Here is a 26,023-nt window from a genome sequence, read left to right as displayed (position 1 = left end):
TGTTATTACTCGACGCACGTGGTGGCACGAAGAAAATGATCGCGCTCGCCGGTGTCGCGGCGAGCCACCGTTTGCCGTTAAGCACGGGAACGTTAGCGGGCGCGTTAGTGAGCCGAACAATTACAATTGAATTTGTATGCGATCGATATCGCGCATCAGCAGGCACGTTGCGAGAAGACTGTACGTAAAATCTCCAGCCGTTCATTCGCATTTCAACGTGGGAATTTTCATTGTATTTCACACTTTCGATAATCGTCAGTTGATTTTATCAAGTACTTGAAACGCGTATATACGTGAAAATTTAATATTAATTTAAAGATTATAAAAAAAAGAAATTTATTTAATAGTAATCTTGTAATGAAAAATTTTTTCGGTAACTTTTTTTTTCAATTTCTTTTATCATCGCGGTCTTGAATATTAGCTGTATAAGTAATACAAATTGCGAGATGTAATCCCGCTATTAACGCTCACGTATATTTTATGGGAAGTAACGTGCATGCTGAATCACATTAGAAAATTATCGACTCTATTTGCGGCCGCATCACTTTTGAATGCGCGCGAGCGGCGCGGCGTAAAGCCTACCTTAACGAGTTATTATAAGTCGTACTAACGGGTCACCGTCGTACATTAGCGCCTACAGTAATATCCTTGAAAACATACATCACTACATGTAGCATTGCGCACTTTAGAAGTCCGTACGGGATCGTAATAACCGTGGAAAAGGCAGTAATTACATATTTTCAAAGTGCGCGCACTTTGCAGCCTGTTAATGAGTAGTTAATGAACAACTGTCATTCGTAATTACTCGGATCTTCATGCGTCTACGCGCGGATTCGCATCTTCGGCTCCATAGCGGAGGATTTAACGTGTGGCAACATTATTACAAATTAAACGATACAACGGTGCTCGCCTGCGAACGTAGCAATTGCTCGCTGTATGCGAAACTGGACAATAAAAAGATCTCTAGCGACGTAAAAAAAAAAAAAAAAAAAAAAAAAAGAAAATTATTTTGTACTCTAGCCACGAACGTTACATTTTAAATTAAATACAACTAATTCTAATTTATAAATATCACGTCGACAAAAAAATTAATTTGTTAATCGCAAAAGATAGTTAAAACATCGTGAAAAAAAAATGCTGGATGTATAATAACGCGTCTACGTAATAACCGTAAATTTTCCGGAATCGCAGATTCGCGTTGCTTTAATCCGATAAATTAATACACTATCTGCTCATATCCGGACGGTTACGTACCGTATAAATACTTCTCTGATAAGGTTCGTATCGCCGCCAGGCTCTCATGGCTCCTCTGGGATATCCGCGTACATCGCGAGTCACGGTGGTCTACGCCGCCGACGAGTGATTACCGCACGTCTCCCAAGAACACACACGTACACTGGAATATATGTATTCTACGGCTCGTTGGCGATCAGCCTTCTACCCTTATTCAACGTCCGCGGTTCGTGCGCGCGGCAATGCGCGTGTAAACATCGCCAAGGCGCGACGCCTTGCGTTGCACGTCGCGGTGATACCTGAACGGTGAAAATAATGGCCGGCCCGATCGAGTTGAAAGAGACAGCGGTGGTAAGAACGTAGTTTCATGATGTACTCCGCGTAAGAAAGGTCATTCCACTACTGTCGCGACGCTGACCGCCAAGGTGAAGGCACGGGGAGAGTAACCGAGCTCTCCGGGTGCTCCTAACCCAGATGATATCGCGTCCAGATATATAACGCGGGGTTTTATGGCGTATTATAGGACGGTAGGAGGTATAATAGCTTTATGCGTATGTAACAGACGTAACTTACGACAGTAGATCCAATTTACGATCTTCCCAGATCTTGTTTATGCGAACGCGCCTCGCGCGGACGTTTTCGAAGAAAGAAATAGGATTGTAGGGCTAAAAAGGAAAAAAAAAAATCGGCAAATTTAAAAACGCGCATGTGACGTCAAAATTATTCCCGGCTATATCTGTTCGAGTTTTATTCGCGTTTAGCTCAGCCTCGCGGAGTGAAAATGTGCGTGTAAAGTACGCGACACAGTCGGTGAGTCTCGTTACCAGTATCTCGAGGGATTTCAAACGCATGGTTATAGCCTTTTAATGTGCTGCGCAGTCTTTAACATGTGTCTTCTTAATAATTTCTCATTAGCGTCCTAAGAACGTGTAAGGTGCAGCCATAGATGATCGTAGAGATATCGTATAAATGCACAGTGTGTAAAATAATTTTTTATTATTAATTTTTAAGTATAAAAAAAAAGAAAGAAAGGGAGAACTTTGTCGATTACTTGCGAGCACAGTGATAGTCAGATAAGCACGCGGATAGGTGCGAAAAGGAAAACGTGAAAGATCCAAGGAGCGTGAGCGAGAGGCCGGATCTTCTTGGTTAACGCCATGCTCGAGCGCGTCCCAAAAAGAACGTGTCGATTTATCTAGGCACTCGATCGAGACGAATTAACGGCTCGGAAGCCGGTAACTTAAGCCGGTGCGTTTGTCGCGGAGACCCCCTCGAATCCTGACATTCGAAAGGGATGAGTAGATCGTCGTTATACCAGAGCCCTACCAATTGCGGCTTTCTTCGAGCCAAAGGTACGAGCGACGGGCAGGATCGCGATTATTCAACGACGGCGTGAGAATCGACGTCGTCTTCGAACTGCAGGATCGAAGCTGCGTAAGGCGGTTCTTAAAAATTCTACTTTATTCTGCTGTTACGTCAGGAAGGTTAATTTTGTTTAATTAATTAATTGGAAGGGATTCCTTAAAATGGTCTTGGCCGGTAGGGTAGGAAAGTGACGTACCACCGAATTTATGTGTGATTCGAAATTTGAATCTACACAATTTTACGCGCAGATTATTTTCGGATTTCAATTGAGCGCGTAAGTGGTTCTTTTTAGAGAAAGGAAATCAATCCTTATTCTCTGGGATAGAACCAGGCGTGATTGATCGCTTAGACAGGATAATTTAGGGTAATAATAAAATAATTAAGTCACGATTTGAATAACACAAAATTAACAATTTAATTCTAAATAGATGACTCTAATTACAAAAAAATAAAGAAAATATAATCCATATAATGACAAATAAACAATTTAGAAAAATTCAATCAGTTCGTTTGAGATACAAAAATAATGTGAAAGTTTTTACGGAAAAAATTAAATAATAAGAAAAAGGTTGTAGGCGAATGAACAAGTATAAATTTAACATAACGGAGTTGAGTATTTACATTATATACATGAGTGTGAGCGTGTGTGTATGTGTGACTGTTTTAAATAATTAGTCCAGTGTGACTTCCTCGATCTCCACCACCCTCGCTGTGGATCTCGGGAAGACCAAATCTATCAGTCGCATCGGGGCCAGGAAAGGAAATTCCACCCCGGGATAATAAATGAAAAAGTGAGAATCAGGATCAGACCGAGCTGCCTGAATCCTGATCTCCTCTGGTTCGAAGTGGTCAGGGCCGATGGAGAAGGCCCTTTCCGGGACAGGATCTGTCCACGGAGTACAGGCCCTGCGGAGGAGCTCCAGGAGAGGATCTATAACCTCTCTTGGTTCTGGACGCTCCTCGAGGATCTCTATACTCGGGACCGGAGATGGAGGTTGATCGGGGAAGTCTACTCCTGGGAGAGAGATAGATTCATCTTCGCCCAGTGAGTCGGCTTCCTCAGGTTCGAAAGGAAAAGGAGGTGGTGAGAGAGGAGAGGAGCAGGCTCTTGGCTCACCTCCGGGAAACCGTGGCTCGGAGATGAGGGACGAATTCGGGGTATAAGAAGGAGTCGTGGGGCGGAATTGTTCCGATCCCGGCTCCGTGGACTGGCTTGAAAAATTGACTTAGCTGATAGGATTTGCAATAGAGTGGTTTGGGGTCTCTTCTTCCGGGAAATATCCGTGTAACGGCTCCGGATCGCCGTGGATAGGTGATGGTGGCGGAGGGCCCGGACGAGGAGACCAAGGTCTCTCTTCGTGGCGCGCGGGAGAGACGAATACCTCTTCGCTCGGTGCCGCCGCGAGCAGATATTGAATGAAGAAGCGGTGGACCAGCTCCCTCAAGTTTTTGATTTGCTTATTCCGTCGCGCCCGACTTTTCTTCAAAGTTTTCTTATTTTGAGATTCCACTAAAATTATTAATTGATTTTAATTTAATTTGATCAGAATTTTGGAAAGTTTAATGACAATGGAGTGAAGGAGATTCGTCACCGACGAATTCCGAAGGCCTCGACCCGCCCATAAGAGATTCCGCGTAATCTATCTTTGGCGAGAATCGCTTGCCGATTCTTTAGCCGTGAACAGTCGCCAAAGTTCCAGCAATATTTCGCGGCGTTAACCACAGAAAATCGCTAGTCATTCGACAGCATGTCCCGACCGGTGTTCGGAAGCAGGAATTCTCACACATTCAACGGATCACGGGAACAATCAGAACAGAATCAAAGCCGCGGAACCTCGACTCGGACATTTCTTTCTCTCTTAGATAACACTTTGGAAATAATTAATTGAAAAAATATATTTAGTGGAATCGTGTTTTCGCCAGGATACATATTAAAACGTTGGAACTTACTTTGTAGGAGATCTTCAAACGGCTTCTTCGATAGCTTCTGGATCGACTTGCACACTCAAAACACTCACGTTAGGTTTTAAGCAAACTAATGCGGTTTGTAGCTGAGATGCAAGAGAGCGTGCTCAGCCTGAGCACAAGATTTTATAAGCTCGGAAAAGGGGAGGACTCTTCCCGAATTTTCATTTTTCTGAAATTCTAATCTCTCATTTGCAGAGCTTATTCCTCCACTTTTCCTATTTAAAAATTATTGGGCATTCGCACCTCATCCCTTCTCTATTTCTTAAGCTTCTAAGTTTTCGCCCTTAGTTTCTAAATTTTGGTGAGGAGTTCCCGAAATCCATTGGTTTTAAGGAAGTAATATGCCTACGAAGCACCCCCCGCTTCAACGAGTTACCCCTTCCGAGCCTTCCAGAATTTTTCTATCATTTCCATCGAGAGATGGTAGGGTAACTTTTACTTTCCATACGACATATGGTTACCTGGCTTTATTGCCTTTGCCTGCGCCACATACTCCGGTAATTTCGGGCCTCTCGCGCCCTTGGTTTTTCTAAAGCTCAGGATCGGTACGCAATTACAATTTTAAGAAAAAAGTTATTTTTTCTTTTCCTGTGACAGACAGGTTATCAAAGTTGAAATATTTATGAGCTCTTAAATTTTGATTTTTTGTGTTATGTCTAGACAAATTCTTTGTCTGACATTCGTTGGCGCCCGTTTGCAATTTGTTGCATGTTTTTTATGCTTTCACGCAACAAATTGTCCCGGAATATGTAGACGTCTGTTGAATTATTTTCTGAAAGGCTCTGAAGTTCCCTTTTTTTTATGTTACAATGGACTACGGTCTACCTTCCCCTTAACTAAAATTTTAATATACGTCGAAAAAAAGAGACGCAGAGTCGGAGACGTAACACTGCAGTAAAATTTTATTTCGTCAAGAGTAAAATTTTGAAAGTATCTTTTTATTTTATATAATAGATTTTATTTTAAATATCAGTTATTCCACTTGGTAAAAACCTCATCGTGTCGTGCGATCGGCGGCGTGTTAGTCTCCACACAGATTCTCCGGTATATACGTTCCTCCGAGGTCTGGCGATCGGCCGCAAATCACGCCGCCACGATCGCAAGTAAACTGAATTACAAGCATCTCGGTTTCCATCGTCCCGCTTCTCTCTTTGTCATCGTGCAGAAATGGTGCAACCGGGCGCGCGGTTGCCGACGAAGATCAACGGCGGATCTAAACGACGATCAGGCACGCGCGTTCCACCGCGCCGACGTTTCGATATGTCCGGATGAGATCGGAGCAGCCCATCGTGCGTGAAAGAAACGAGTGTCGAGGAAACGAGAGGCAGAGGAACAGGAAGAAATACAGAAGAAGAAGACGAGAGGAAGGTGAGAGAGGAGTGATAGTGAGGCGAGTCGTAAAAAGAAAAAAAAAAAAGAAAAAGGGAAGGATCGGGCGATGGAAGTTGTTACGGACGAGATCTCAAAGTATTGGCCGGGTTAATTAATCCAAGAGCTGGCCGGCGCAAATGACAGCAATGATCGAATCGAGGGTAATATATTACCGCTCGTTTCAGCAACTGGTGCCTCGAGTCTAGGACGGAATCGTCCTGCCCGTAACGGAGTTGTACGAGAAAAAGTGAAGGTAGCGAGAACGGGGGTGGATGGAGGAGGAAGAAATAGGGCCCGGTCGAAGGGTGGAAGGTCTCATTACGACGTGTGGGAACCTTAAAGCCGAACACAACGGGCAAGCAATGATAATTTATGACCGTCTATGACCCCGAGTGCGATCGATCACACGATGCCGCGGTTACTTTGTGTCGAAAGGAACGAGTCGGAGGAGAATGAAGGAGAAAAACGGAAACAGCGTGTTAGAAAAAAAAAATTAATAAAACGTATCGGATTTTAATTGAATAAATATTATCGTACAGAGCGTGCAAATTACTACGATCGACTGGTAATACGGAAACTCTTCGGGAGGGTGTTTTAAACGAGAGCGTGGAGGACATACATTAGACCGATCGCGTACGCGGAATCGCGGCTGTTAATAACGCAGCAATCTGATTTTTCGCCTCGCGACGCCGCGGGTAAATCCGAAATTCGGAGGCACGCGAAGACCTCGTAAATAAGAGCGGTTCTCGGGCGGTGAAAAGAGAAACAGGTTTACGAGGCAGGATGCACTACCGTGGCGGCCTTCTCTCATCTCTCTTTCTCTTTTTCGCCTTCCATCGTTCCTCTCACTGTCGTCCTTGCCCGACCATGTCGTTCTTTCTCCGCTCGATCTTCTATCGATTCCCGCTACCCTTCGGCAGCAAAAACGGTTGGCTCTTGTACATGGAGACGCATTACCGACCACGTCGTTATAATTCGTCACTGTCGCGTAATGATCCGTGAATGTGCGCGCCCACTCTTATACGCTTTCTTTCTGCCCTTCCTGCTATTGCCATTGAAGGGCCCCACGGAGGTTGTCGATGGCTTTAACCATCGGCAGAGCCCTCGACGCAGCCCGCTCTTTTCCTTTCTGTCTCTTTTCCTCTTATCGTGGCAACCACTGCGCCGCGGCGTGAAAGGATCGCCAGTTCACGATCAATAGTTCATTACGAGAAACAAAAATGCGTAGTCCGACAATGGCGCGATCCATGGCTGCATCGAACAATCGACCTAACTATATATACACTCTCTCTTGCTTTCTTTCTCTCTCTCTTTCTCCTTCGCCCTCTATCACGTGGCAAATGACGTGGGATATACGCTGCTAGAGTGCGACAGGAAAGTATATGAGATCACGAAGGAGTCGAAAGAGAAAGAGGAAGAAAAAAAATAGGGGGAGGGGGAAAGGTGCGGAGAACAGGGAGGAAGAGAAGATCGAGATGAAGTGTTAGGTGGCTTGGCCAATTCGAGGATTGAGTATGTACGATGAGAAGAAGATCAAAACTCGAGATGATAGCGTAGCAACGAGTTATGGGGGCATATCTGTACGGAAAAGAAAAGACGTAGTTACGCAAGCGATGAGATCTATTCACTTCTTATATTAGAGCTATTATGGGCCGCAACGATACAGCGAGTTACGCCACGTGATTGCACGTTATCGGTATCAGCGACACTACACATATGTAATCTCATTAATTTCGACAGCAGTCTGCATTCTTGTTTAAAACGGTTTAAATAAATGGTGCACTAAAACGTTTATAATTTTATTTAGAAAAGAGCAAGTTTCTTCTTAAATATAAAAAAAAATTTTTTTTTTAATAATTTACATTTTAGATACAATTTTATTTTACATATTATTTTAACAGAAATTTACGAGAATATCGTGTTTGCTGCGGCCCTAAAAGTGAATTTTTACTGTAGATTCCGACTGTGAAAATACCCACAAATTTATTTTTAAATTAAGTTTATGCCTTTTATTTTATTCAATGATTAACCAATCTGTTTAAGCGCACGGTTATAGGATACTGTTTCGTGTAGTAGAATTTCGAGTGTTACTTAAGCCATAAACTAGCCCCATTACAGCGCACGATTGAAATTAAACCATCGGAATCCGAGAAGGTCCGTGTTAGATTATCCGGGTCCGTATTTTATCTTATCTTAAAGATTCAGCTTGTTCGTTCAGTGGACACTATTTCCCTAGCAGTACAGAACGGCTGCTTGTTCTGTAAGGTGGTCGACCCTTCGGACAGCGACATCCGATCATCTATATTAAATGAAAACGCTAACATCATTTATTTAGACTTATGGATCCCTCCTTACAGCGTAGAAAATTAATAAACAAGTAACATAAGCTTCTAATTTATTCTATTTTTTTTTTTTCAATTCTTAGGAACGTTTATCTTTTTATCAGTTACTTTATCGATGCTTGATCGCAATCGCTAGCGTATAAAAAAAAATTTACAAATTAAAAAGCAATTTTTTTTTTCTAAATACCAACATAAAAATTATTTTATCTCTATAAAAAATTATTATATTTAATATATATTACGACAATGATTTAGACTTTGTTAATTTTATGCAAAAATTTAAAGGGAATGTAATTATGTTTTGTGATCTTGACTAATAACTCGCGGATTTAAACGTATGTTGAAATATTCATCTCGGGATATCAGCCGCTGTTAATCGAACGAACGGCGGTGTCATTACGCCGCATAAAAGAGTCTCGCTTTGCATCCATCGTTTCAATGTATACACATCGGCTGCTCGATCAAGGAATTCCACGGATTCCCTTGTCAAGCCGCAGGTGCGCGCTCTACTCCTATACCGGGTTCCTCACGATCCGTTGTCGTCGTTGCGCTCTCGAAGAGTCTACCGGCGTGCCTCGGGGCCCGATGGCACTCCGTCGACCCTAGAAAAACGACCAAGACGTACATATTTCGAAAATGTCGTTACTCAGCGAATGCGAACGGAGCTTAGGCGGCGACCTGTGCCAGAAGGCGGCTCGGCAAAAGGGCCTCAATAAAATAAACAAGTATGCTTTACGAGTTATCCGCGAGATGAGACTTGTACGCCGCGAAAAACAGCGATGCGGGACCGAAAGTGCGGGATGGCCGAGCGAAAGGCACGAAGAGAGATGTAGAATCGCGATTTAAGTAGCTCATTGCGACTGTCTGCGTAACTTTAGCCTATCGCTGCGAGAGCGATATTGGCTTGATGGCCCCGCACGGACTGCGGTTACACTCGCGGTTTAATCCCGTCTTCGTGGAAACGATTCCGTTGTCACTTGAAACGCGAATTTGCCCAGTTGCCGGGAAATGATTCGCGCTTAATGAGCGCCGAGCGTAAGAAAGTCTTAACGCGGGAACAGATAGTATCGAAAAAGCGAAGAAGCGTGTTAAATAACACGTGAGATTCTTCTCTTCTCTTCCCTTATAGTTTTATAAAATCCCTGCGTTAGACAGTTTGAGTTAGGCGATATCGCGGACGTACGTCTCAACGTAGATTTGTGCGCGCAATTACGTCTATACGTTTATATTGTCATGTTAATATTAAACTATGCCTATACGTCGAGATAAGAAATCTGTTTACACGCATTTCGATTCCATTATGCCGCGATTCTCTTTTCTTGTAACGCGGATATCTACGACACGCGTACAAGCCGCGGACGCAAATATATTTGTCTCTGCATCGGAAAACGTACTTAAACGTTATCCACGAGGGAGACGTTATGGGACGGCCGATAGCGACGCGGGGCAACAAATTTCAGCATCGTATTCGCGATTACCTCCCGTCGCTAGCATGAAATCGAATAACGGGTACATTCATAAACGTCCGATAATTCAGCGTGCGGTATCGCGGAAAGCGCCACGGACGTCATCGTGATTAAAGCCGATTATGATTACTTTACGGCATGCGATCGCAGGATCGATAAAACGCTCATAGTGCAGTGTCACGAGGAGCCGAGGAGGAAGCCTAAACTCGAAAAGTAAAAGTTTTTCGGACGATCGTTCATGGATGATCGGCGATTGCCCGGATCGCGCGCGCATCGCTCATATTCCTAAGGCTGGGGCGCGGAAACGTTAGCGCGCGAGAAGGAGGGCACCGCGTTTGCCAATTACGTTTTCAAAGCGGAGCGAGGAAGAAGAACGGGAATGGCATTCGCTTCGGGCGAGCGCGAAAATGCGAGTGAGCGCGTCATGAGAGGCCACTTAAACGACGAAAGAAAGCCAGGGACCGTCGGAGGGAGATCGAGCCTTGCGTAGGTCAATATATTCATTGGCTGAGAAGACCCCATGACGCATTCGCCTTGCGCACCTCGCGCGGCGCGATTTCTTGCGTATTGGCCGCGCACTTAGACCGCGAGAATGGAAAAAGCTGCGCCGGTTGCGCGCGGCGTGCACCGTGAAATCGAGTTGACTAGGTATAAATTGTCCGGAAGTGGATGGGTCCGATGTGGCAGCGCGTTGTAGTCGGGGCCGGCTCTCCTCCTGACAACCTCCCGTGTGCGAGACGGACGTTTAACTCGTAACGGGCAAGACGTCTCCGCCGATCCTACGTAAATCGCTTTTAATAATTCCGCGATCCGACGGCCGCGAGCGACTCCTTGGAATTCATCCGAGACAGCTCCTTTTTGCGGCGCGCAATTAACTTTCTGTTAATCTCAAATTACGAAAGGGATTAACGCCGGAAAGCGCTTCCGTATACGTTTATGGAATAATCGTGTGCTTAAAAATAATCTTTATACAGAGTTTTCACGTATTTTTTCGAGAGCGCGCGCGTGCACACGTGTTTTTGCGCTCTTAATCGCCAAATAAATAACTCTTGAGCTTTTCTTAGTAACACACCGTCCATCGACCGCGCTAAAAGATCTTTACGAGAAAACGTCTGATGTGGGAAATATTTTTCGTGCCGCGGCGGTTAACTGTTTCCCATATTTATTACGGCTTTGCGAGAGGCACAGTAAAACGCGACCGGAACTCTTCGGTATTCCACGAGAATATGGCAGTTTGCAGTCGGTCAGCCGGTGTTTACCACACCCCGATGTTCACTGCGTTCATAGCGCCGTAAACGTCCGTTCGAACGGGCGCGATGTATCTCCTCCGATGGACGGGCGCACCGAAGGTGTGCGCTTTTTCGTTTTCCTCGCAAAATCCTTTATTGTTTCTCCGCGTTCGATTCCCTCACACGTTAATCGCGCTGCGGGGCTGCTTTATTGCGCGCTTAGATATCGTGCCGATATTCGCGGCGCAATCTTTTGCGCAAAAATTCGATTCATCTGGTGATGGTGAGCCTTGAGGCGCGAGAAATCGCGCCCGATGATCATACGCGCAGTACCATAGACATTTCATGTCACGGGCGAAATTATTCTATCGCAAACGTAAGACCTTTCCCGACGTGATCTGTTAGACGTAACGTAATTTAGCTCAATCCCGTGCGGAATTTCAATTTGCGCCTGTTGCGTCACGGCAACCGTATGCTCGAGAGAACCATTAAACAAACAAGGATTTATTTGCGCGCGACGTGATAATCTGATTCGACTTTTCGACATCGATGACGACCAGAACGAACGAATCGCGATAATATATTTCACGTTTTTTCCCTGGAACTCTGCCAGCACGCGATTACAAGACAATTGCGACGAGCGCAACGACGAAATGTCGAAATGCATGCGCCCCGAAGACTTACGGCGAAATTTACGGAGAATTACCCGACGGTCCGTTGTACGACCCGGAGCGAGGCGCTCATGGGCGGTAAAGGGCGCTAAAGGGCGCCGTTCAGTATTAAATGTCACTCAGCCGCGTCGTAAAGCAAAACTGCAGCTCGTCCAGTCAACGGCCCCGAGTTTTGCACCTTACCGCCGTTCGTTCCAAGACGCATTATTACCGGCCGCGTGATACCGCGACGATGCGAGCAAGTTAAGGGCTAGAGAAAGACGACGGTGGTAACGAGAGGAACGGGGAAAGAGTCCATCGTTCGCATGCGGCTCGAGAGCGAATTCCCTTCGCCTTTCTCGGGTGCAAAGTTTAATTGCACCTGTTCTTGTCCCTCTGAAAAACGCGAATCGATTATTGAACGCCGCAATTTGTACATGAAAGGTAGATATGGCATTTTCTGCGACGAGCGGCGATAGCGGCTGGCGTACGTGACTTCCCCCTCTTTCGGCCGCCGAAAACGAGGGAGGGAGTAGTGGTGGGTGCCGTTCCCCCTCAGTCCTCGGTGACCGACAAATTTATCGTTCATTCGACGCACGCGACGTAAAAATAAAAAATTAGAAACCTCAAAAGAACTCGATGACCAATTAAACCGTAGGAAAATATAACTGGGCACTTTCTTATCGCTACTTTCTTTAATTTAATACATTTTAGATGACCGTCATCGGTTGTTTCTTGATTAATTCCAATCGCGTTATCAGCATTATGACTTAGCAAATATAATACTAATTTAATTTCTAATATTATTCCGTAAATTGCATATAAATCGAACGTCACGTCGAAACCCTTCAGTATTTTTCTTCTCGACATTTCTATAACGTGTCGATGCACCGTTGCTCCGTTCAATCGTCGGCAGTCTCGGGTTGCAGCTCCTTGTCGGTCCAGAGAAGTACCATCGAGAAGCGTATCGTTCCGTAACGATTGTGAGGGAGTGTCGGAAACGGGTATGCGAGGTAGTGATCGTCAGCGTATGGGCACTCAGTGAATCGCCGGTCATCGTTCGAAAGAAGTCGTCACGGAGCGCGGCGTGACGTGCCAGCGTTCAGGGCCCGTTACAAGCATCCTCGAAGATATAATACAGGTATGAAAAGGCACGCGGGTGTCGTGAACCCTTTCTCCCTGGTAGCCCGTGTCACCTTGAGGCGTCGGCCACTCCGTCATCTTCGTCATCGTCGCATTCGAGGGCCCGCAGACGGACCACCTCGCGATCGTCTAATGAATTGTTTCGCCTCGGCTACTTTTCTCTTCCTTCTTCGACAACGCGTCGAGAGGATGGCGGTTGGTAGCGGTAACGCGGCGCATTGGCGGTGTCGGATTATTCATCGGCTATCGAGCCGATCATGAATTCTCGTAACGATTACCATTCGTAATGATCAACGCTTACAAGGCGCGTACAAATCGTTTCCTAAGTACGCCCTTCTTTATCTTTTTTGTACAGATAATTTTTTTTTCTTTTCTTTGTAATTTGTGGAGAGCGTCTAAAAAAAAAAAAAAAATCATGAAAAAATTTAATGGAATAATCTGTTGGATATTTTGATCGGTAATTGTTGTCTAATGTACGTCACTTCTTTTTAACTTTGAAATTCGGTCAACCGCGACAATCGGGAAGTGCTCGACTTCCCTTTACAACATACCGAACCTGGCGGTGTCCGAAAACGGGGCTTCGTGATTATGCACGCGCGAATGGAACGAAATCGACCGGTGCAGGCGTATCGACCGGTCGTCGATACCGGTGCGGCGTTTCATATAAAATTACCTGATCATCGTGGCTACGGTCCAGCCCTCGCAGGCGTTTCCCGCGTCCATATAGCGTCTCGAACGTGATCGCGCTTACTCATAACGTGACCTGGAAATCGAACGCGTATCTTGGGTCAAAGGGTAGGTAAAAGGGCGGCTTGTATGAAGAAATTAAATCGCACGGACCACCAGAGAAGCGTCGGAGAAATGCGTCAATCTCCGTGGTACAATCACGAGCTTTCGTTTGTACTTAAGAGCGAGCGGATGAAATGATTTTCAAGAGAGGGCGAAACCGAGTGAGACGGAAGCACGTGAAAGGCTGGCGAGGGGGCGCGAAAGATGAGGAGCCGAAACGAAGCCGCCGAGAGCGGAGAGAGACCATTGCGCGGCCGTGCGTTAAAAATGAAGACATTCAGATGGAGATATGATTCTATATAAATCACCAGCCGGGGCCGTCGCCGCGCCGTTCTGCCTGACCACTTTTCTGTCTCCCCTCGCTTCTTCCTTTTCTCTTCCGCTCTCTTCCTTCTCTCTTTATCTCTCTCTTTTTCTTCTTTCTTTCTCTTCCCTTCATTGAATCCGCGCACGCTATATTTCCTTGCGCCGTCTTTCTTCCACGTTCTCGTCGCGGCGACTCGGGCCACGATTCTCGACGTGTTCGCGCTCCTCGTGCTCTTCGTTCTACCTTCGAGGCGCGTGACCGGTGCTCGTCCCGGTGGCAAAGAGATTCATTTGTTTTATCTCGCCGATTCCAATTAATATTTATCGTCTATTTGCCTGAGCAACGATATCTGGAAGATAATAGGCCACCCCGTTACATACGCGGCGAACCTTACCACGCGGGCATTCAAGTCTATTTATTATACATATATCTTCTACCACTTCGGGTCGGCGAGGGCTCCGCTCTTCTCGCCGCGCCCGCGTTTGATTTGTCGGAGACGGACTGCGTGAATCGGCATCGCTGAGTGCCGTTGATTAGTATCTCCCGTACATATATCTAGATAAATCCAGAAGAGAGATACCCCGCTTAATAGAACGGATAATGGCGGTCCGATATCGCGTTCAGCGTATCGCCTCGGGTTCGACCGCGAAATATAAAACGGCCTCGCGATTTTAATCTTGATTTATCGCGCGTGTTTCAGGAAGCGAAGCCGATTCGGTGACCTTCTCGCGTTTCGTGCCTGCACGCGAACGGACTTAAAGCGCTCCAACTTAAGCGCGAATTCTCCGGACGTTTAAAGCACATCGGGTGCAATGTCTCTATAATGAAACTAGATTAAGGATTTCCGTGCTCGGCAACGATTTCCCCGCGCGGAAGAGCCGGTTTTAATACGTATTATCACGGCTCTGCACCTGCACACAAATTCAACGGATATAGGCGAGTTCGTTCCGCGGCGATCGCGTTTCAGGTTTCCTCTTCCGCAAGGGTTGCCCGAAGAGAGTGCGAATGCGCGTTTTACACCGGAGCGTATATCGCCGCGCCGGCGGTAATCGCTTATGAGAGTGAACCTTATATACCGCCGCTATTCACCACTAGTCGTAAAGTAAATCAGTTACGATCGGCCGGGTACGATTATACAGCCGTAGTCGCTGCTGGAGCGAGCTAGTTCTGAGCGAATAATTCGATATAACGCGGGTTTGGAGAGGTGCATCTAGGAATATACGGCTCTCTCGGTACGCTGGAATGCTTGGAGAATACCGTATCGATCCCGGAGTTACGGTTCAACGATAAATGATAGACGGCCGTCCAATTGAAGAGTAAACACAAACGTGTCTAATTTGAAATTGATTCACGATCGGGTACATTTAATCGAGATCCGATCTTTCTCGATATTCGCGCCGTCTTTGCAGTGATAACGATATATATATTTTTATTTCGAAACGTAATACACCGCGCACGGCTATCCTCGACCTTAAACTACAAAACGAAGGCTACGCCAGAGCATTCAGCAGAGTTGGCAGAGTGGTTCACAGTTCACGATGAGAGCTCAAGGCCACGTACAACCATTCTACAATTTTCTTGAAGGCCAAACCGTCCATTAAGAATGTAACCTTTAAAACGCTCGTAGACACCCACACAGGCAAAAACATTCCTGTCGGAATATTTCAGAACATGCATTAGACGCGAAATAAATTAAATTTTTTTTTAAACGTTATTTTCTACCGACTATCATTATGCATTTAATAACACTTACTGCAGAGTAGTTTTTTATATTTTTTAAATTAATTTTTACAAATGATATCTCTTTGCGGATTTATAGAAATATACATGTAATAGCGTCTTTTCTCTTTATTAAATTCGTAAATGTAAAAATTCCAAATTAACACGACATGCGGCGTATAGAAACTAAACGCGCGTTTCGTACGACACTATCACGAGTTATCGAAAATAACCTCGAAGGAGATCCCGTGGCCAGATACGTGCTTAAATTGGACCTTAAATATCCGTGCCTTAAATATTAGTTGCGCTCGCTGAAACCGAAGACAAAGAGTGAATACCGAACTGGCGCGGTCCGGCCGTAGCCGTTGTCGGGTCATTCGAGAGGCGATTTAATATAAATCGAGAAGACGAATGGCGCGCGGTACCTCCTTGACTCGCGCGCACTGTGTGTATCCCTAGGCGTACATGTATTTAAACAGACGTTTAACATAATTCATCTACTCCGGGTTCTCTCGCTTTCTTGTTGGCGCGCCGCCATCCTCTTCCACCACGTCTCTCCCGACTCTTCCGTTCACCTTTTCTCGCCGTCTCTCTTCGCTCTGCGAACGCGCCGCGCGGACTTTAGGGCTTTCTACGACCATGTTGCACCCAGCTCGTCGTCGACCGTATCGTCGCACCCGGCAGTCCCGACTCATCAGGCGCGTTCCGCTGCTTCCGCTGTATCCTTTTCCGTTGGCCCTATCTCCGCTCTCTTCCTCTCGCTAAGGCAAATATGCACGCAGTCCTTCACACGCGCGTTCTCGACGTACGCATCTGCACGTCGAGGGAGGACAAGGTGTGCTCATATAAATGCAAAGTGGCTTAGGGAATAGTTGAGTGCGACGCAAGCAAATTGCAGAATAAAACGTCGCGGTTCTTATCCACGGGGAAAAAAAGTATTCGCTGAGTTGTGCGTACATGTTAATTGTCTTCATGCGGACGAGGCGACGTCGAGCGAGATATTCTACTTTTTTTTTTTTTTAATTTTTCCACGACGTATAAACAGTTCCGTTCGTAATAAGATATCAACGCTATCTTCGAAATAATATTTCTTGTAAAGTCACGTTTTTTTATTTGCGCTAAAGTACTTGTAAAGTCACGTGCAGTTAAAGCAGCTGTTTTAAATTTTCCGACTTGAAACTACTCGAAACGGTGCATCGAAGTTTATTCACGTATGTACGCTGAAAGGCAGATATGACGACGGGCAGCTAGCGAACGTGACTTTAGCGTCGTGTGCGCCGAGTTTCACATTTACCGCATGTATGTACCGCGCCGGCCGGATTGCCGAAGACTGATTTCTCCCCGTTCTCTCATCCCCCGCCTCTGCCGCCTAGGATTACGTACGCTAGCCGCTGTAGCCGCAGAAAATCGCCGTATCTTCCCTTCGGTGTAGGGCACGCCAAATTCCAACCGCGTTAACGTCTTCATGAAGTATCCTCGGGCGCTCCGTGAAGTATCGGTTCTCTGATGCATTATGGTTTATATCAGCATAGACGCACTCCGTAACGAGATTCATACTTAGTCATTAACATACGAACGTAACAAAACGGCTGGCGTGCCGTTGCCTCGTTACCGGAGAGCCGAAGCGATTCGTCTATGTCCACAAAGAAACATTTCCACAGTGATTCAACGTGGCTGGTAACAGTGGCCAGGAAGTCACACACCGTTACAACCCTCACCACATTCATATCCTAATCACGATTTAAACTCCTCGGACACGCCAGCGCGAGGCGATAGATCACTGTAGAATATTAACACCCGTTTCTACGACGGGCAAGCCTAATTTCAAATTTCCTATCTAATGCATCATTACAGATAATCTTTTGCGGGCCATTATTAAATGTCTCTTGATCAGTCAGATATGGAGATTTATTATCTGTATAATATATATCTCTTTAATTTAATCGTCCCTACCTATAAAACTGCATCGCGCATAAAATCGCGCTATTATACCGATTAAACGTTTAATTAAACCGTACGTTGTATCGATATATTATGTATGCGAGAATGCTGTCACGGTTGTCGACGCGACGCGTTCTTCTTTTCCGCATCAGCCGGACGACGCGTTGGGACATCCCGGAAACGTCGAAACGAAAAAAGACACGGTACGAGATCGAAGTAGGTCAAACCCACGCTACCGCGCGCGAAGAGAAGCGTTTGTTCGCCGGAGCCGGTGCGGCCTTGACTTACGAGGGTGCGGACGCGGTTTTTAACGTGTCATCATACAGCGGTGCTTTGTTATTACAAGCAGAAGCTCGTAAAACAGACGGCGGCTTCGCCACCATGAACGTTGGCGCGGACGAGGGTGCATAATGCACGCGGTCCCACATAATTACCGCGTCGCGGGGAAGCTTTATGGCCGCGCGCACACTCGGCGAGTATTAATTTTCTCTTTCTCTCTCTCTTTCTCTTTCTCTTTCGAACGGGTTCAGTGATCTCGACGGAGACGGAAAACGATCCGATGAAATGGACCCCGCCCGCGGCGGAGATCGGTTGAGAACGCGAATGATATTACACTCGGAGAAGAAGAGACAGGTTACGGAGTCGCGTTGCGCAAAAGCGCGAACGCTCAGATAGCGCGGCGCGTTCCTTACTCGTGTGATTTTATCTCTTCTTCGAGTGAATCTCCCTCGGTCCCATCCGCGCTATTTTGTCGCCTGGTCTCACCATCGTTTTTAACCGTTTTTTTTTTTTTTTTTTTTATCTTCTCTCACCTTCTTTTTTGTTCGTGTACGTACCACCCTTCGGTATTAATTATTGCCGAACGGAGGCCGCAGGTTTGACGTCTGCGGTTTTTTTCTTACAAAGTAGAATTAATTATCCTCGTGTCTCCGAGTAATTTTTACACTCGGAGTTATTTCGCGTTTAATTAAGCGAAATTACGATGCGTTAAGACTTAATTTCGCGATTTCGATGCGGTATATTTCCTTCCACCTGACTCGTGTATTCTGGGAGGTCCTAGAAATGTTCCTCGATGCAAGATTAAGTTCGCTTGTTTGAAGAGAAAATAAAGCAGTTTTGTGCTCTCATGATCTATATATCCGCTTTAAATCAGGCTGTCCGACGATCTGATAGCCAACACCTGCTACTATTGATGTCATTCAAAATACTCTCCCGCTCATATAGATATCATTTAAAAACATCTGCCACCTGATCGTCGCACCAGTCGTTTTTTGCATTCTCTCTTTCTCCCTTTCTCTTTCTTTCTATCTCGTGTTTGTCTAAACTTTAATTTTGAAACGCATAATAAATTAGAAGTATACGAGAACTACCGCGTGAAAAACTGATCGTGATCTCGCGTTGCAAGTCGTGTCGTAGTCGTATTTCCGTTGCAATAACCCACGACGTCAATCGAAGTCACACGCGATAACGCACAGTATTCATCCTCCAGACAGAGAGAGAAGTGGAAGGAGGAAAGCAGGGAAGGTAGACTCGAGGTGCGAGCTTCGTCATTGTCATGAAGCTGACACTTCGGGGTATCGGACCTCGGTCTGGCCATTAATAATCTTAGCCCGAACGAAGAAACAAAGAGGAGGGGCGCGGAGAGGAGTTGCGGCAGAGTTGCGAGCGAGAGGGTACGGGTACACAGCTCGCGCGCACCACGTCCGCTGCGTTCACCACCACCATTGCGCGAGCACACCCGGCGTGTACGTGGTAGGTATGTTCAAATGTGTCCGATGCGTCCGATAGGGCGGGACACGAGCATAAACAATTGCGCATCAGCCTCGCCCCTTCCCAATGCGATGTAATAAAACGAGAGGTCTCTTGCCGGCCCTCCACCGCCGCCCCGATCCCGAGAGGAGTTCTCCTCATCGAGGCCCCAGGGCCAAGAATATCGAAATGAACCGGCGTCCGCGCGATATTTCAACGAGCCACGGGGGTCGTATGTACGTACGTGGCCGAGTACGTAACGCAAGCCCCGACCTCCTACGACCGTGCTCCGAGATCTCCGGCGTTCGATTGAAAGTCGAGAGCTGGCGAATTTTTTAATATCATACGTGATCATTGGCGAGATTACGCCGGAACGCACGCACAACCGCAAAAAAGAAAAACTTTCTCCTTTCCCTCTCCCCCTCCGCGCCTCATTCAAATAGCCCAATAATTACCGTGGCGAAAATGAATCTCGCGGCTCTTGTAAATAACATTGCGATTAATCAATGCAACAGATGCACGGAAAGGATCAATAAAATGTTTCTCGGGCTGCTGATTTTGCATTGGTTTTATTTTTGAGAATTTCGACGGCATTATCCTTTACGCAATAAATGTCTTTCTTTAGCGAGTTTTTCTTTTTCGAGTTATTTTGTCTCTTTAATTATCAAATCTATATGTAAAATCTGGAAAGTTTGATTAATTTCAATTTTTATTTTACGTTACTTTAATGCTCCGAAGGGAAAAAAAAAATTTCCCAATTTCAGGGATTCAGAATCGAACAATTTGAGCACGTTAAAAGGTCGACTTCGCGGTGTATAGGTGTGCATGTGCGCGGAGCGCTTCCTTTCTTAAAAGTAGATTAATACTTGAGCGATGAAGCGACCGCAAGTAATGGAAAGGGTGTGAAAGAAGGTACGAGGCAGGGAAAGAGAGAAGAGAGAAGTGATGGTTTCTCCTGCGGCAGAGCGGACAATAGCAGCTCCGCGAAGTGTAGCGGACAAACAAATAGCCAATTAAAATTCCGGTTGCACGGCGAACATACTTGTATCAGCTGCAATACTACCATTGTGCAGCGAAGGCATGCGCAAGCCGGTGTCTGGATCGGTTGACTGGGTCTGGGTACCAGAAGATCGGTTGCTTACGACCAACCTTCAAGGATTATCTCCGCGGTAAACGGAGGCTCGTTTGCACCGTCCACTCGACTAAATTTTGCTTCACGAGACATCGTTATCGCCGAATCACGCCTTTATCGCCCAATTGATTCGTGTCTCCGCACGAAAAACTTTTTTCGCTTCCGTATGCTCGGGCATCGCGAGATTGCATAACGGGCTGAGATACGGGGTATGCCGCCGTCAACCGGCGGATTTTTGCCGTGGAAAAAAAAAAATCACCGCGGCGGTGCTGTACCGATTCGTATCGCGATTCTCCGCTAAGGCGTTCGATAAAATTCGCATGATTAATTAAGCCGGAGAATTAATTATCTGGAAGCAGGGCGCTTCGTTCCCATTCGCGGCGCTTAACTATAAATGTCAGATTCGAAATTACTTCCTCACCTCCGATCTCACCGCGTCTTCCCGATCCGGCGCGGATGTTATTAGGAAATCGTTTAATTGGTGGATACCGATTTTAACTGGCATTATGAATGGTTACAAGTGTCACGGGGTCATTAAAAAGATAGGAAACATATTATCCTATTACGAACCCGCGGCAATCTACCGAAGATAACTGCCGCAAGATAATCAGATGAGGTAGCGAGTAATCGCGGAGAGTGGGGAGGAATCGCTTTATCGATTTGCAATTGTACGAATAATAGCAGTTGTGCCCCCTAAACTTCGAGCATCGCGTAAAAAGAGTCGCGTATTACCGCGGCCGAGCAACCATCCACCGATATTCGTTGATTCTCTATCGAGCGCGGTGAGAATGAACGATTACTAAATTACAACTCGCCCTTAGATACGATCAGCGGGCCATAATTGCAGGACTATTCATACATTATTGGCTCGTATATTATTTGACGCGATTCAATAACTCTGTAGCGGGACGGTCGATGGTATCTCTCCGTCGTTAAGGTGCATTCGCAATATCGATCGGACCTGATGAATGGCCACGTTTAAGGTCGTCATTTTTCCCGGCGATTATTAACGCTAAAATTGAATGTGTCCGTGAGCGCGCGGATCGGACCCAGTTGTATGGACCACGCGCGAAAAACGAGACTTCTCTTTCTCTCTCGAGAGAGAGGGAGGCCAGATTCATCTTCGAATGTGTGTTAAAACCTCGCGATGCCCAAACTACCGGGAACGCCTCGCTCGCTACTCCTAAATGCAACGGACATGATTTATCTGCGGCCACCAAAGTAAATGGAAAAGTTTTACTTTTTTAACTGCTCCCTTTTTCGGGTGGTTAAGATTGTCGTTCGAACGTTATATCGCAGGTGCAAGGAGTTACTTTCAACGCGTACATTCGGACGAATATATGATATCGCATGTTTCTTTTTCGCCACAGTTCTGCCTGGAGTCTTTAGACCTGTCTCGAAGATAATATAACAAGGTGACGTTAATAATTTCTCATCCGTTTATTTGAACACACGTGATATATTAGACGACTTTTTTTTTTTCCTCTGTCGAAACTTGGGCGAGAGTTCGCCCGTCGTACATCTGAATTTCTTCTCTACATTAATTTCCGTCGAGGCATAATTATAAAGTTATTAAATGCCAGTGCAAATTAAAGATGAAAAGATAAAGAAAATTATTCTGCTATTTTCACATAATCTCAGGTTGACATGTGCGTATAAAAATACATTTTACACTTTTTATCATTATTAATTAATAAGGATTTATCATCGGCAATAGTATTTAATAAAAAAAAAAAAAAACTTCGGGATTTAATAGAAATCGTTCATGCGGAAACGTTGGGAGAGTCATGTGTGATTTACTATGTGCCATGAGGTTAATTATTTCATTCGAAATAGTCATTAAAAACATATTCGTTCGCTGTAATCAACTAATAGGTCTCGACGCAGCCGAGTATTTACGCGCATACACGCACGTGCCGGCGTGTGCGTAGATATATTCGCGAATATGTGCCGCGGTAACGTACCGGTGGAACACGACTAGCCGACGAGAGGCACGAGGGGTTACTTGCATTTCTACGCCGATTACCCGAGGCTAATTTACAGCTCGCAGATAAGTTACGCCGTTATTCTTCCAGTCTTCTCTCGTGCGGTTATCTCTTTTTCAAAAACGTTACGCGTACTCCTCGTAACGGTGAAATATGTATTCGTCTAAAAATTTGATGCGTTATTCCTGCGTAAACCGATCCGGATTTGCGCAAACAACGACCGGACCACCGTTTATTAAACTCAAACTTTAAAGATAGCGACCACCGCGACGAGCGTCCGTAAATGATAACGCGGAGAAAATAAAATCACGCGATTGATATTAGTTCTCTCGTTTGGCTCATTTCGTGTTGCGAGAGCGTATACATACATACAGAATTAGTAAAGTACACAGACGAGATGGATCGCGTTTTCATTAATGTTGGGACATCAGGTAAAAAAAAAAAAAATAAGCTTACATATTACATCGTATATAACGATAAATAAAAATTATAATAATTATAAAATATTACTATTAATATTATATATTATTAATATTACGTATTATTAATAATATTATTATTAATTATAATATTCGTTCAACTATACGTCTTTTCGATGCTTTTTGATCGTGTACCATTCTTACGAGAAATGCCTCGTCACGTTATGTGTGTGAGATAAAGCCAGCGTTAGGGTTGTCACAGCGGTTAACACTTTAGACGATCCCGTCGTCGTGCTCTATTCACAATCACGGAATCAACGAGTCGTGAACGCTTATGGACGATGTAAGCCTTCCACGCATTAGGTGCTAGGCGGTTCACAACAGCACGGATTCCAGAAATTTTAGATTGATACGTCCGAACTGATGAGTCCACCGAGCGTCACCGGCGTGTCGCGATTGTCGGCTCCGATCAACACTCACTTTAAATCCGTTAGGTTGCTCGGAATCCCGAAGGACCCCTGTCAACGTGCAGCGATTCAGAAACAACGCTTTCACATAGGTGGGTTTTTGAGTTAGCTACGAGTTTTGGGAGCAAGAATTCCCTCGGACCTGTCTTTTAATCTCGATTCTCATCTACATCGCTGAACGTTTATACACGCCGGTGAACCGGGCGAACGTTTCCCCCGAGCTTTTCACGGACACTGTCGTAAATCTCGCTCACTCTTATTTATCTTGGCCGTGATCGACTCGCTACGGCGCGGTTTTCTGTTTCTGCTTCCAACGTGCGTACGGCGCGCGGTTCCTCCGACAAGTGGCCGGCTGTAAAAGCGTCGTATCCTTTGTGGGAATTCAAGAGGACAGTAACGGAAAGTGTGCGGTACGATCAGGTCTGATCTCGCTGGATAGTTTCATCGAGCTGCTTCGGGTTTAATCTCGGGGAATGATTTCAGTTTGTTCGACTTTCCTTGGCGTTGCGTGCGATGCGTAGTGTCTGTATTTATATCTATACAGAGAAGAGCGGAATGATTCCTTCTGATCTTGTCTCGTGCGAGGTAGCAATTACTGGAACAAGTGGGACGACTTTTTTATGGGCTTGCCAAGTTATCTGTAACAACATCTCTCTCCGTCGTAAATGTATCTTCCGTATAGTTGCGGTACTGCCGCGTGTTACTACAAGTATTTTGTAAAGGTGTTGCCTCGAATCTGTACGCTTTATTTTTCCGACCGCGCCGGATTGTCTTCCCCGCCGTCGTTATCGGCAAATCTCTTTCGATGGTGATTCCCTCTCGAAAGGGGAAAAAATCTCTCATCCTTTCTCATCGTTTTGTATTCCACGCACTTTCGAGGAGCTGATGATTACGTGGCTGAATAAGACGTTCTCCAGAAAGGCATATCTGATTCTTAACAAAGTTATTTCCCGTTACGACTTCTTTTGCGTGAATATTCAGATCTCTTCTATAAAGACTCGAAACGATTTATACCTCGACTCTCAGAAAAATATGCCACGAATATTAAAATGCATCCGTATTAAAGAAAAAAAGAAAAAAAAAATTAGCACTACTTTTGCGATAATTTATAATTTAAAATTAACTTTAGATTTCTACAAAGTGAAAAACGGGGAAGGGGGAGGAATAATCGCGGTTTGCGAAAAGAAATACGACGAGGAATTGAATGTGAGGCACAACGTACAAGTATTGAAGAAAATTGTTCCTACGATTGCAAAGTTGGCCTGCAAAGTCGTGCTACTAGTTGTAACTCAGTCGATCGACGTGATGTCGTACGTCACTTGGAAGTTGTCTAAGTTTCCTTCAAGCAGAGTGCTAGGCACGGGGACACTGCTCGATAGCTGCAGGTTCCAGGATTTACTGAGTCGGAAGTTCGGACTGGCGCGCACGTCAATCAATTGCATGAGCATCGACGCTCAAGGAGATACATCTGGAACTTGATTGACACGCTGACTAATTTTACGGTCGATTAAGAGTCGTTGCTACAATTTTTACATGAATCCATATTGATTTTTAAACGTTATAAAATACTTTAGCTATATATTGCATATTATATTTTATATTTATTATATTTATATTATACTGCGAACGATCAAGCGACAGTTAACGGTGTGTCTCTTTCCTTCCAACATCTGTTGTTTAGTTTCCTATATGGTCGAACGTTCACGTGGCAGGTACGAAGATACGCGACATAAACCCACGAATGGGTGAGGCAAATGATCCCGGGAAGTGGCGTGACATTTCCGAAGCTGTAAATAAAACGTCAGTGGTTAGGATCGCGGGACATTCTCGAGAAAATTTACGGAAGTAATAAAGTCTTCGCCTTGTGTTTACAGCGACGCGGAGCTTAATCGAAAGAAGAGCGAGAGAAGGCCGAGTTGCTGGACTCTCGGCTTCTGTACCGCCGAGATCGTTGATGCCGTCGTCAGGAATATTAAAGCTGTATTGCCAGTGTCGACGTACATACACGTACGGCGCACAATTAAATAGACGTTCTATAAAATTATCGAATAAAGTTCGACAATTTTTTTTTTTTTTTTTACAATTTATTATCACTGAAAAGTCATTAGAACTTGCAAAGTAAAATGTAGAATCGAAGCGCATTTATTTGTGCGTCGATCGGCGCGACGGAGAAAACAGGATCGAGGAATTTCTGTTCGCGGAGCTGCGCCCACGGGACTGATAAAGACGTGTATATGTCGGTGCCCTGTGTTCTCGGTCGGGAAGGTGTACACGCCAGGGTGCGACAGAAGCTGAACGATCAGGAAAAGACGGCGCTACAACGGTGCGCCGACAGCATCCGCGATGTGTTGCGTGAGTGCGGCATTCCTCGCGAGTCGAATGACATTGAAGAGTGACGAACGAAAGAAAGGAGGAGAGCGAGTGAGGATCTGAAAACGAATGCGAGCGGATACGCGGCGCGGAAGTTAGTCACGACGAAAGAGCGGGAGAAGGAGCGACGTCCTAGGATATATCTTCATCAATAAAGTTCGATCCTGGCAACCGGTTCCCGCGTGCGTACCTACGTATATTCGATCGGCGTAATAAACGATATGAGTGAAACTCGACTTCCTGGAAAATTAAACCAGCCACGTTCTTCTAAGATTGGCTTGGCGAACGGTACATGCAACTCGCGCTACAATGTTCCACGCGTGCGGAGCTTATTACCGCGTCTTTTTTGCTCGATCGAATTTTGATTTACGCAGTCGA

General features: G+C 45.4%; 2 protein-coding genes across 2 annotated transcripts in view; both read left to right on the top strand.

Moving 5' to 3' along the window:
- LOC139102764 (L-lactate dehydrogenase) overlaps positions 1-26,023 on the top strand; it is a 58,001-nt gene that overhangs the window by 18,128 nt on the left and 13,850 nt on the right. The gene's annotated exons all lie outside the window — the stretch shown is intronic.
- LOC139102768 (L-lactate dehydrogenase-like) lies at positions 22,060-26,021 on the top strand. The gene is made up of 4 exons (XM_070656903.1): positions 22,060-24,746; positions 24,958-25,075; positions 25,150-25,282; positions 25,477-26,021. The coding sequence occupies exons 1-4, from the start codon at positions 24,161-24,163 to the stop codon at positions 25,669-25,671; spliced, it is 1,032 nt and encodes a 343-aa protein (XP_070513004.1). The 5' UTR covers positions 22,060-24,160; the 3' UTR covers positions 25,672-26,021.

This window comes from Cardiocondyla obscurior, linkage group LG05 (assembly GCF_019399895.1).
Source record: "Cardiocondyla obscurior isolate alpha-2009 linkage group LG05, Cobs3.1, whole genome shotgun sequence".
Taxonomy (NCBI): Eukaryota; Metazoa; Arthropoda; class Insecta; order Hymenoptera; family Formicidae; genus Cardiocondyla; species Cardiocondyla obscurior.
This window is presented reverse-complemented; position numbering and strand designations above follow the sequence as displayed.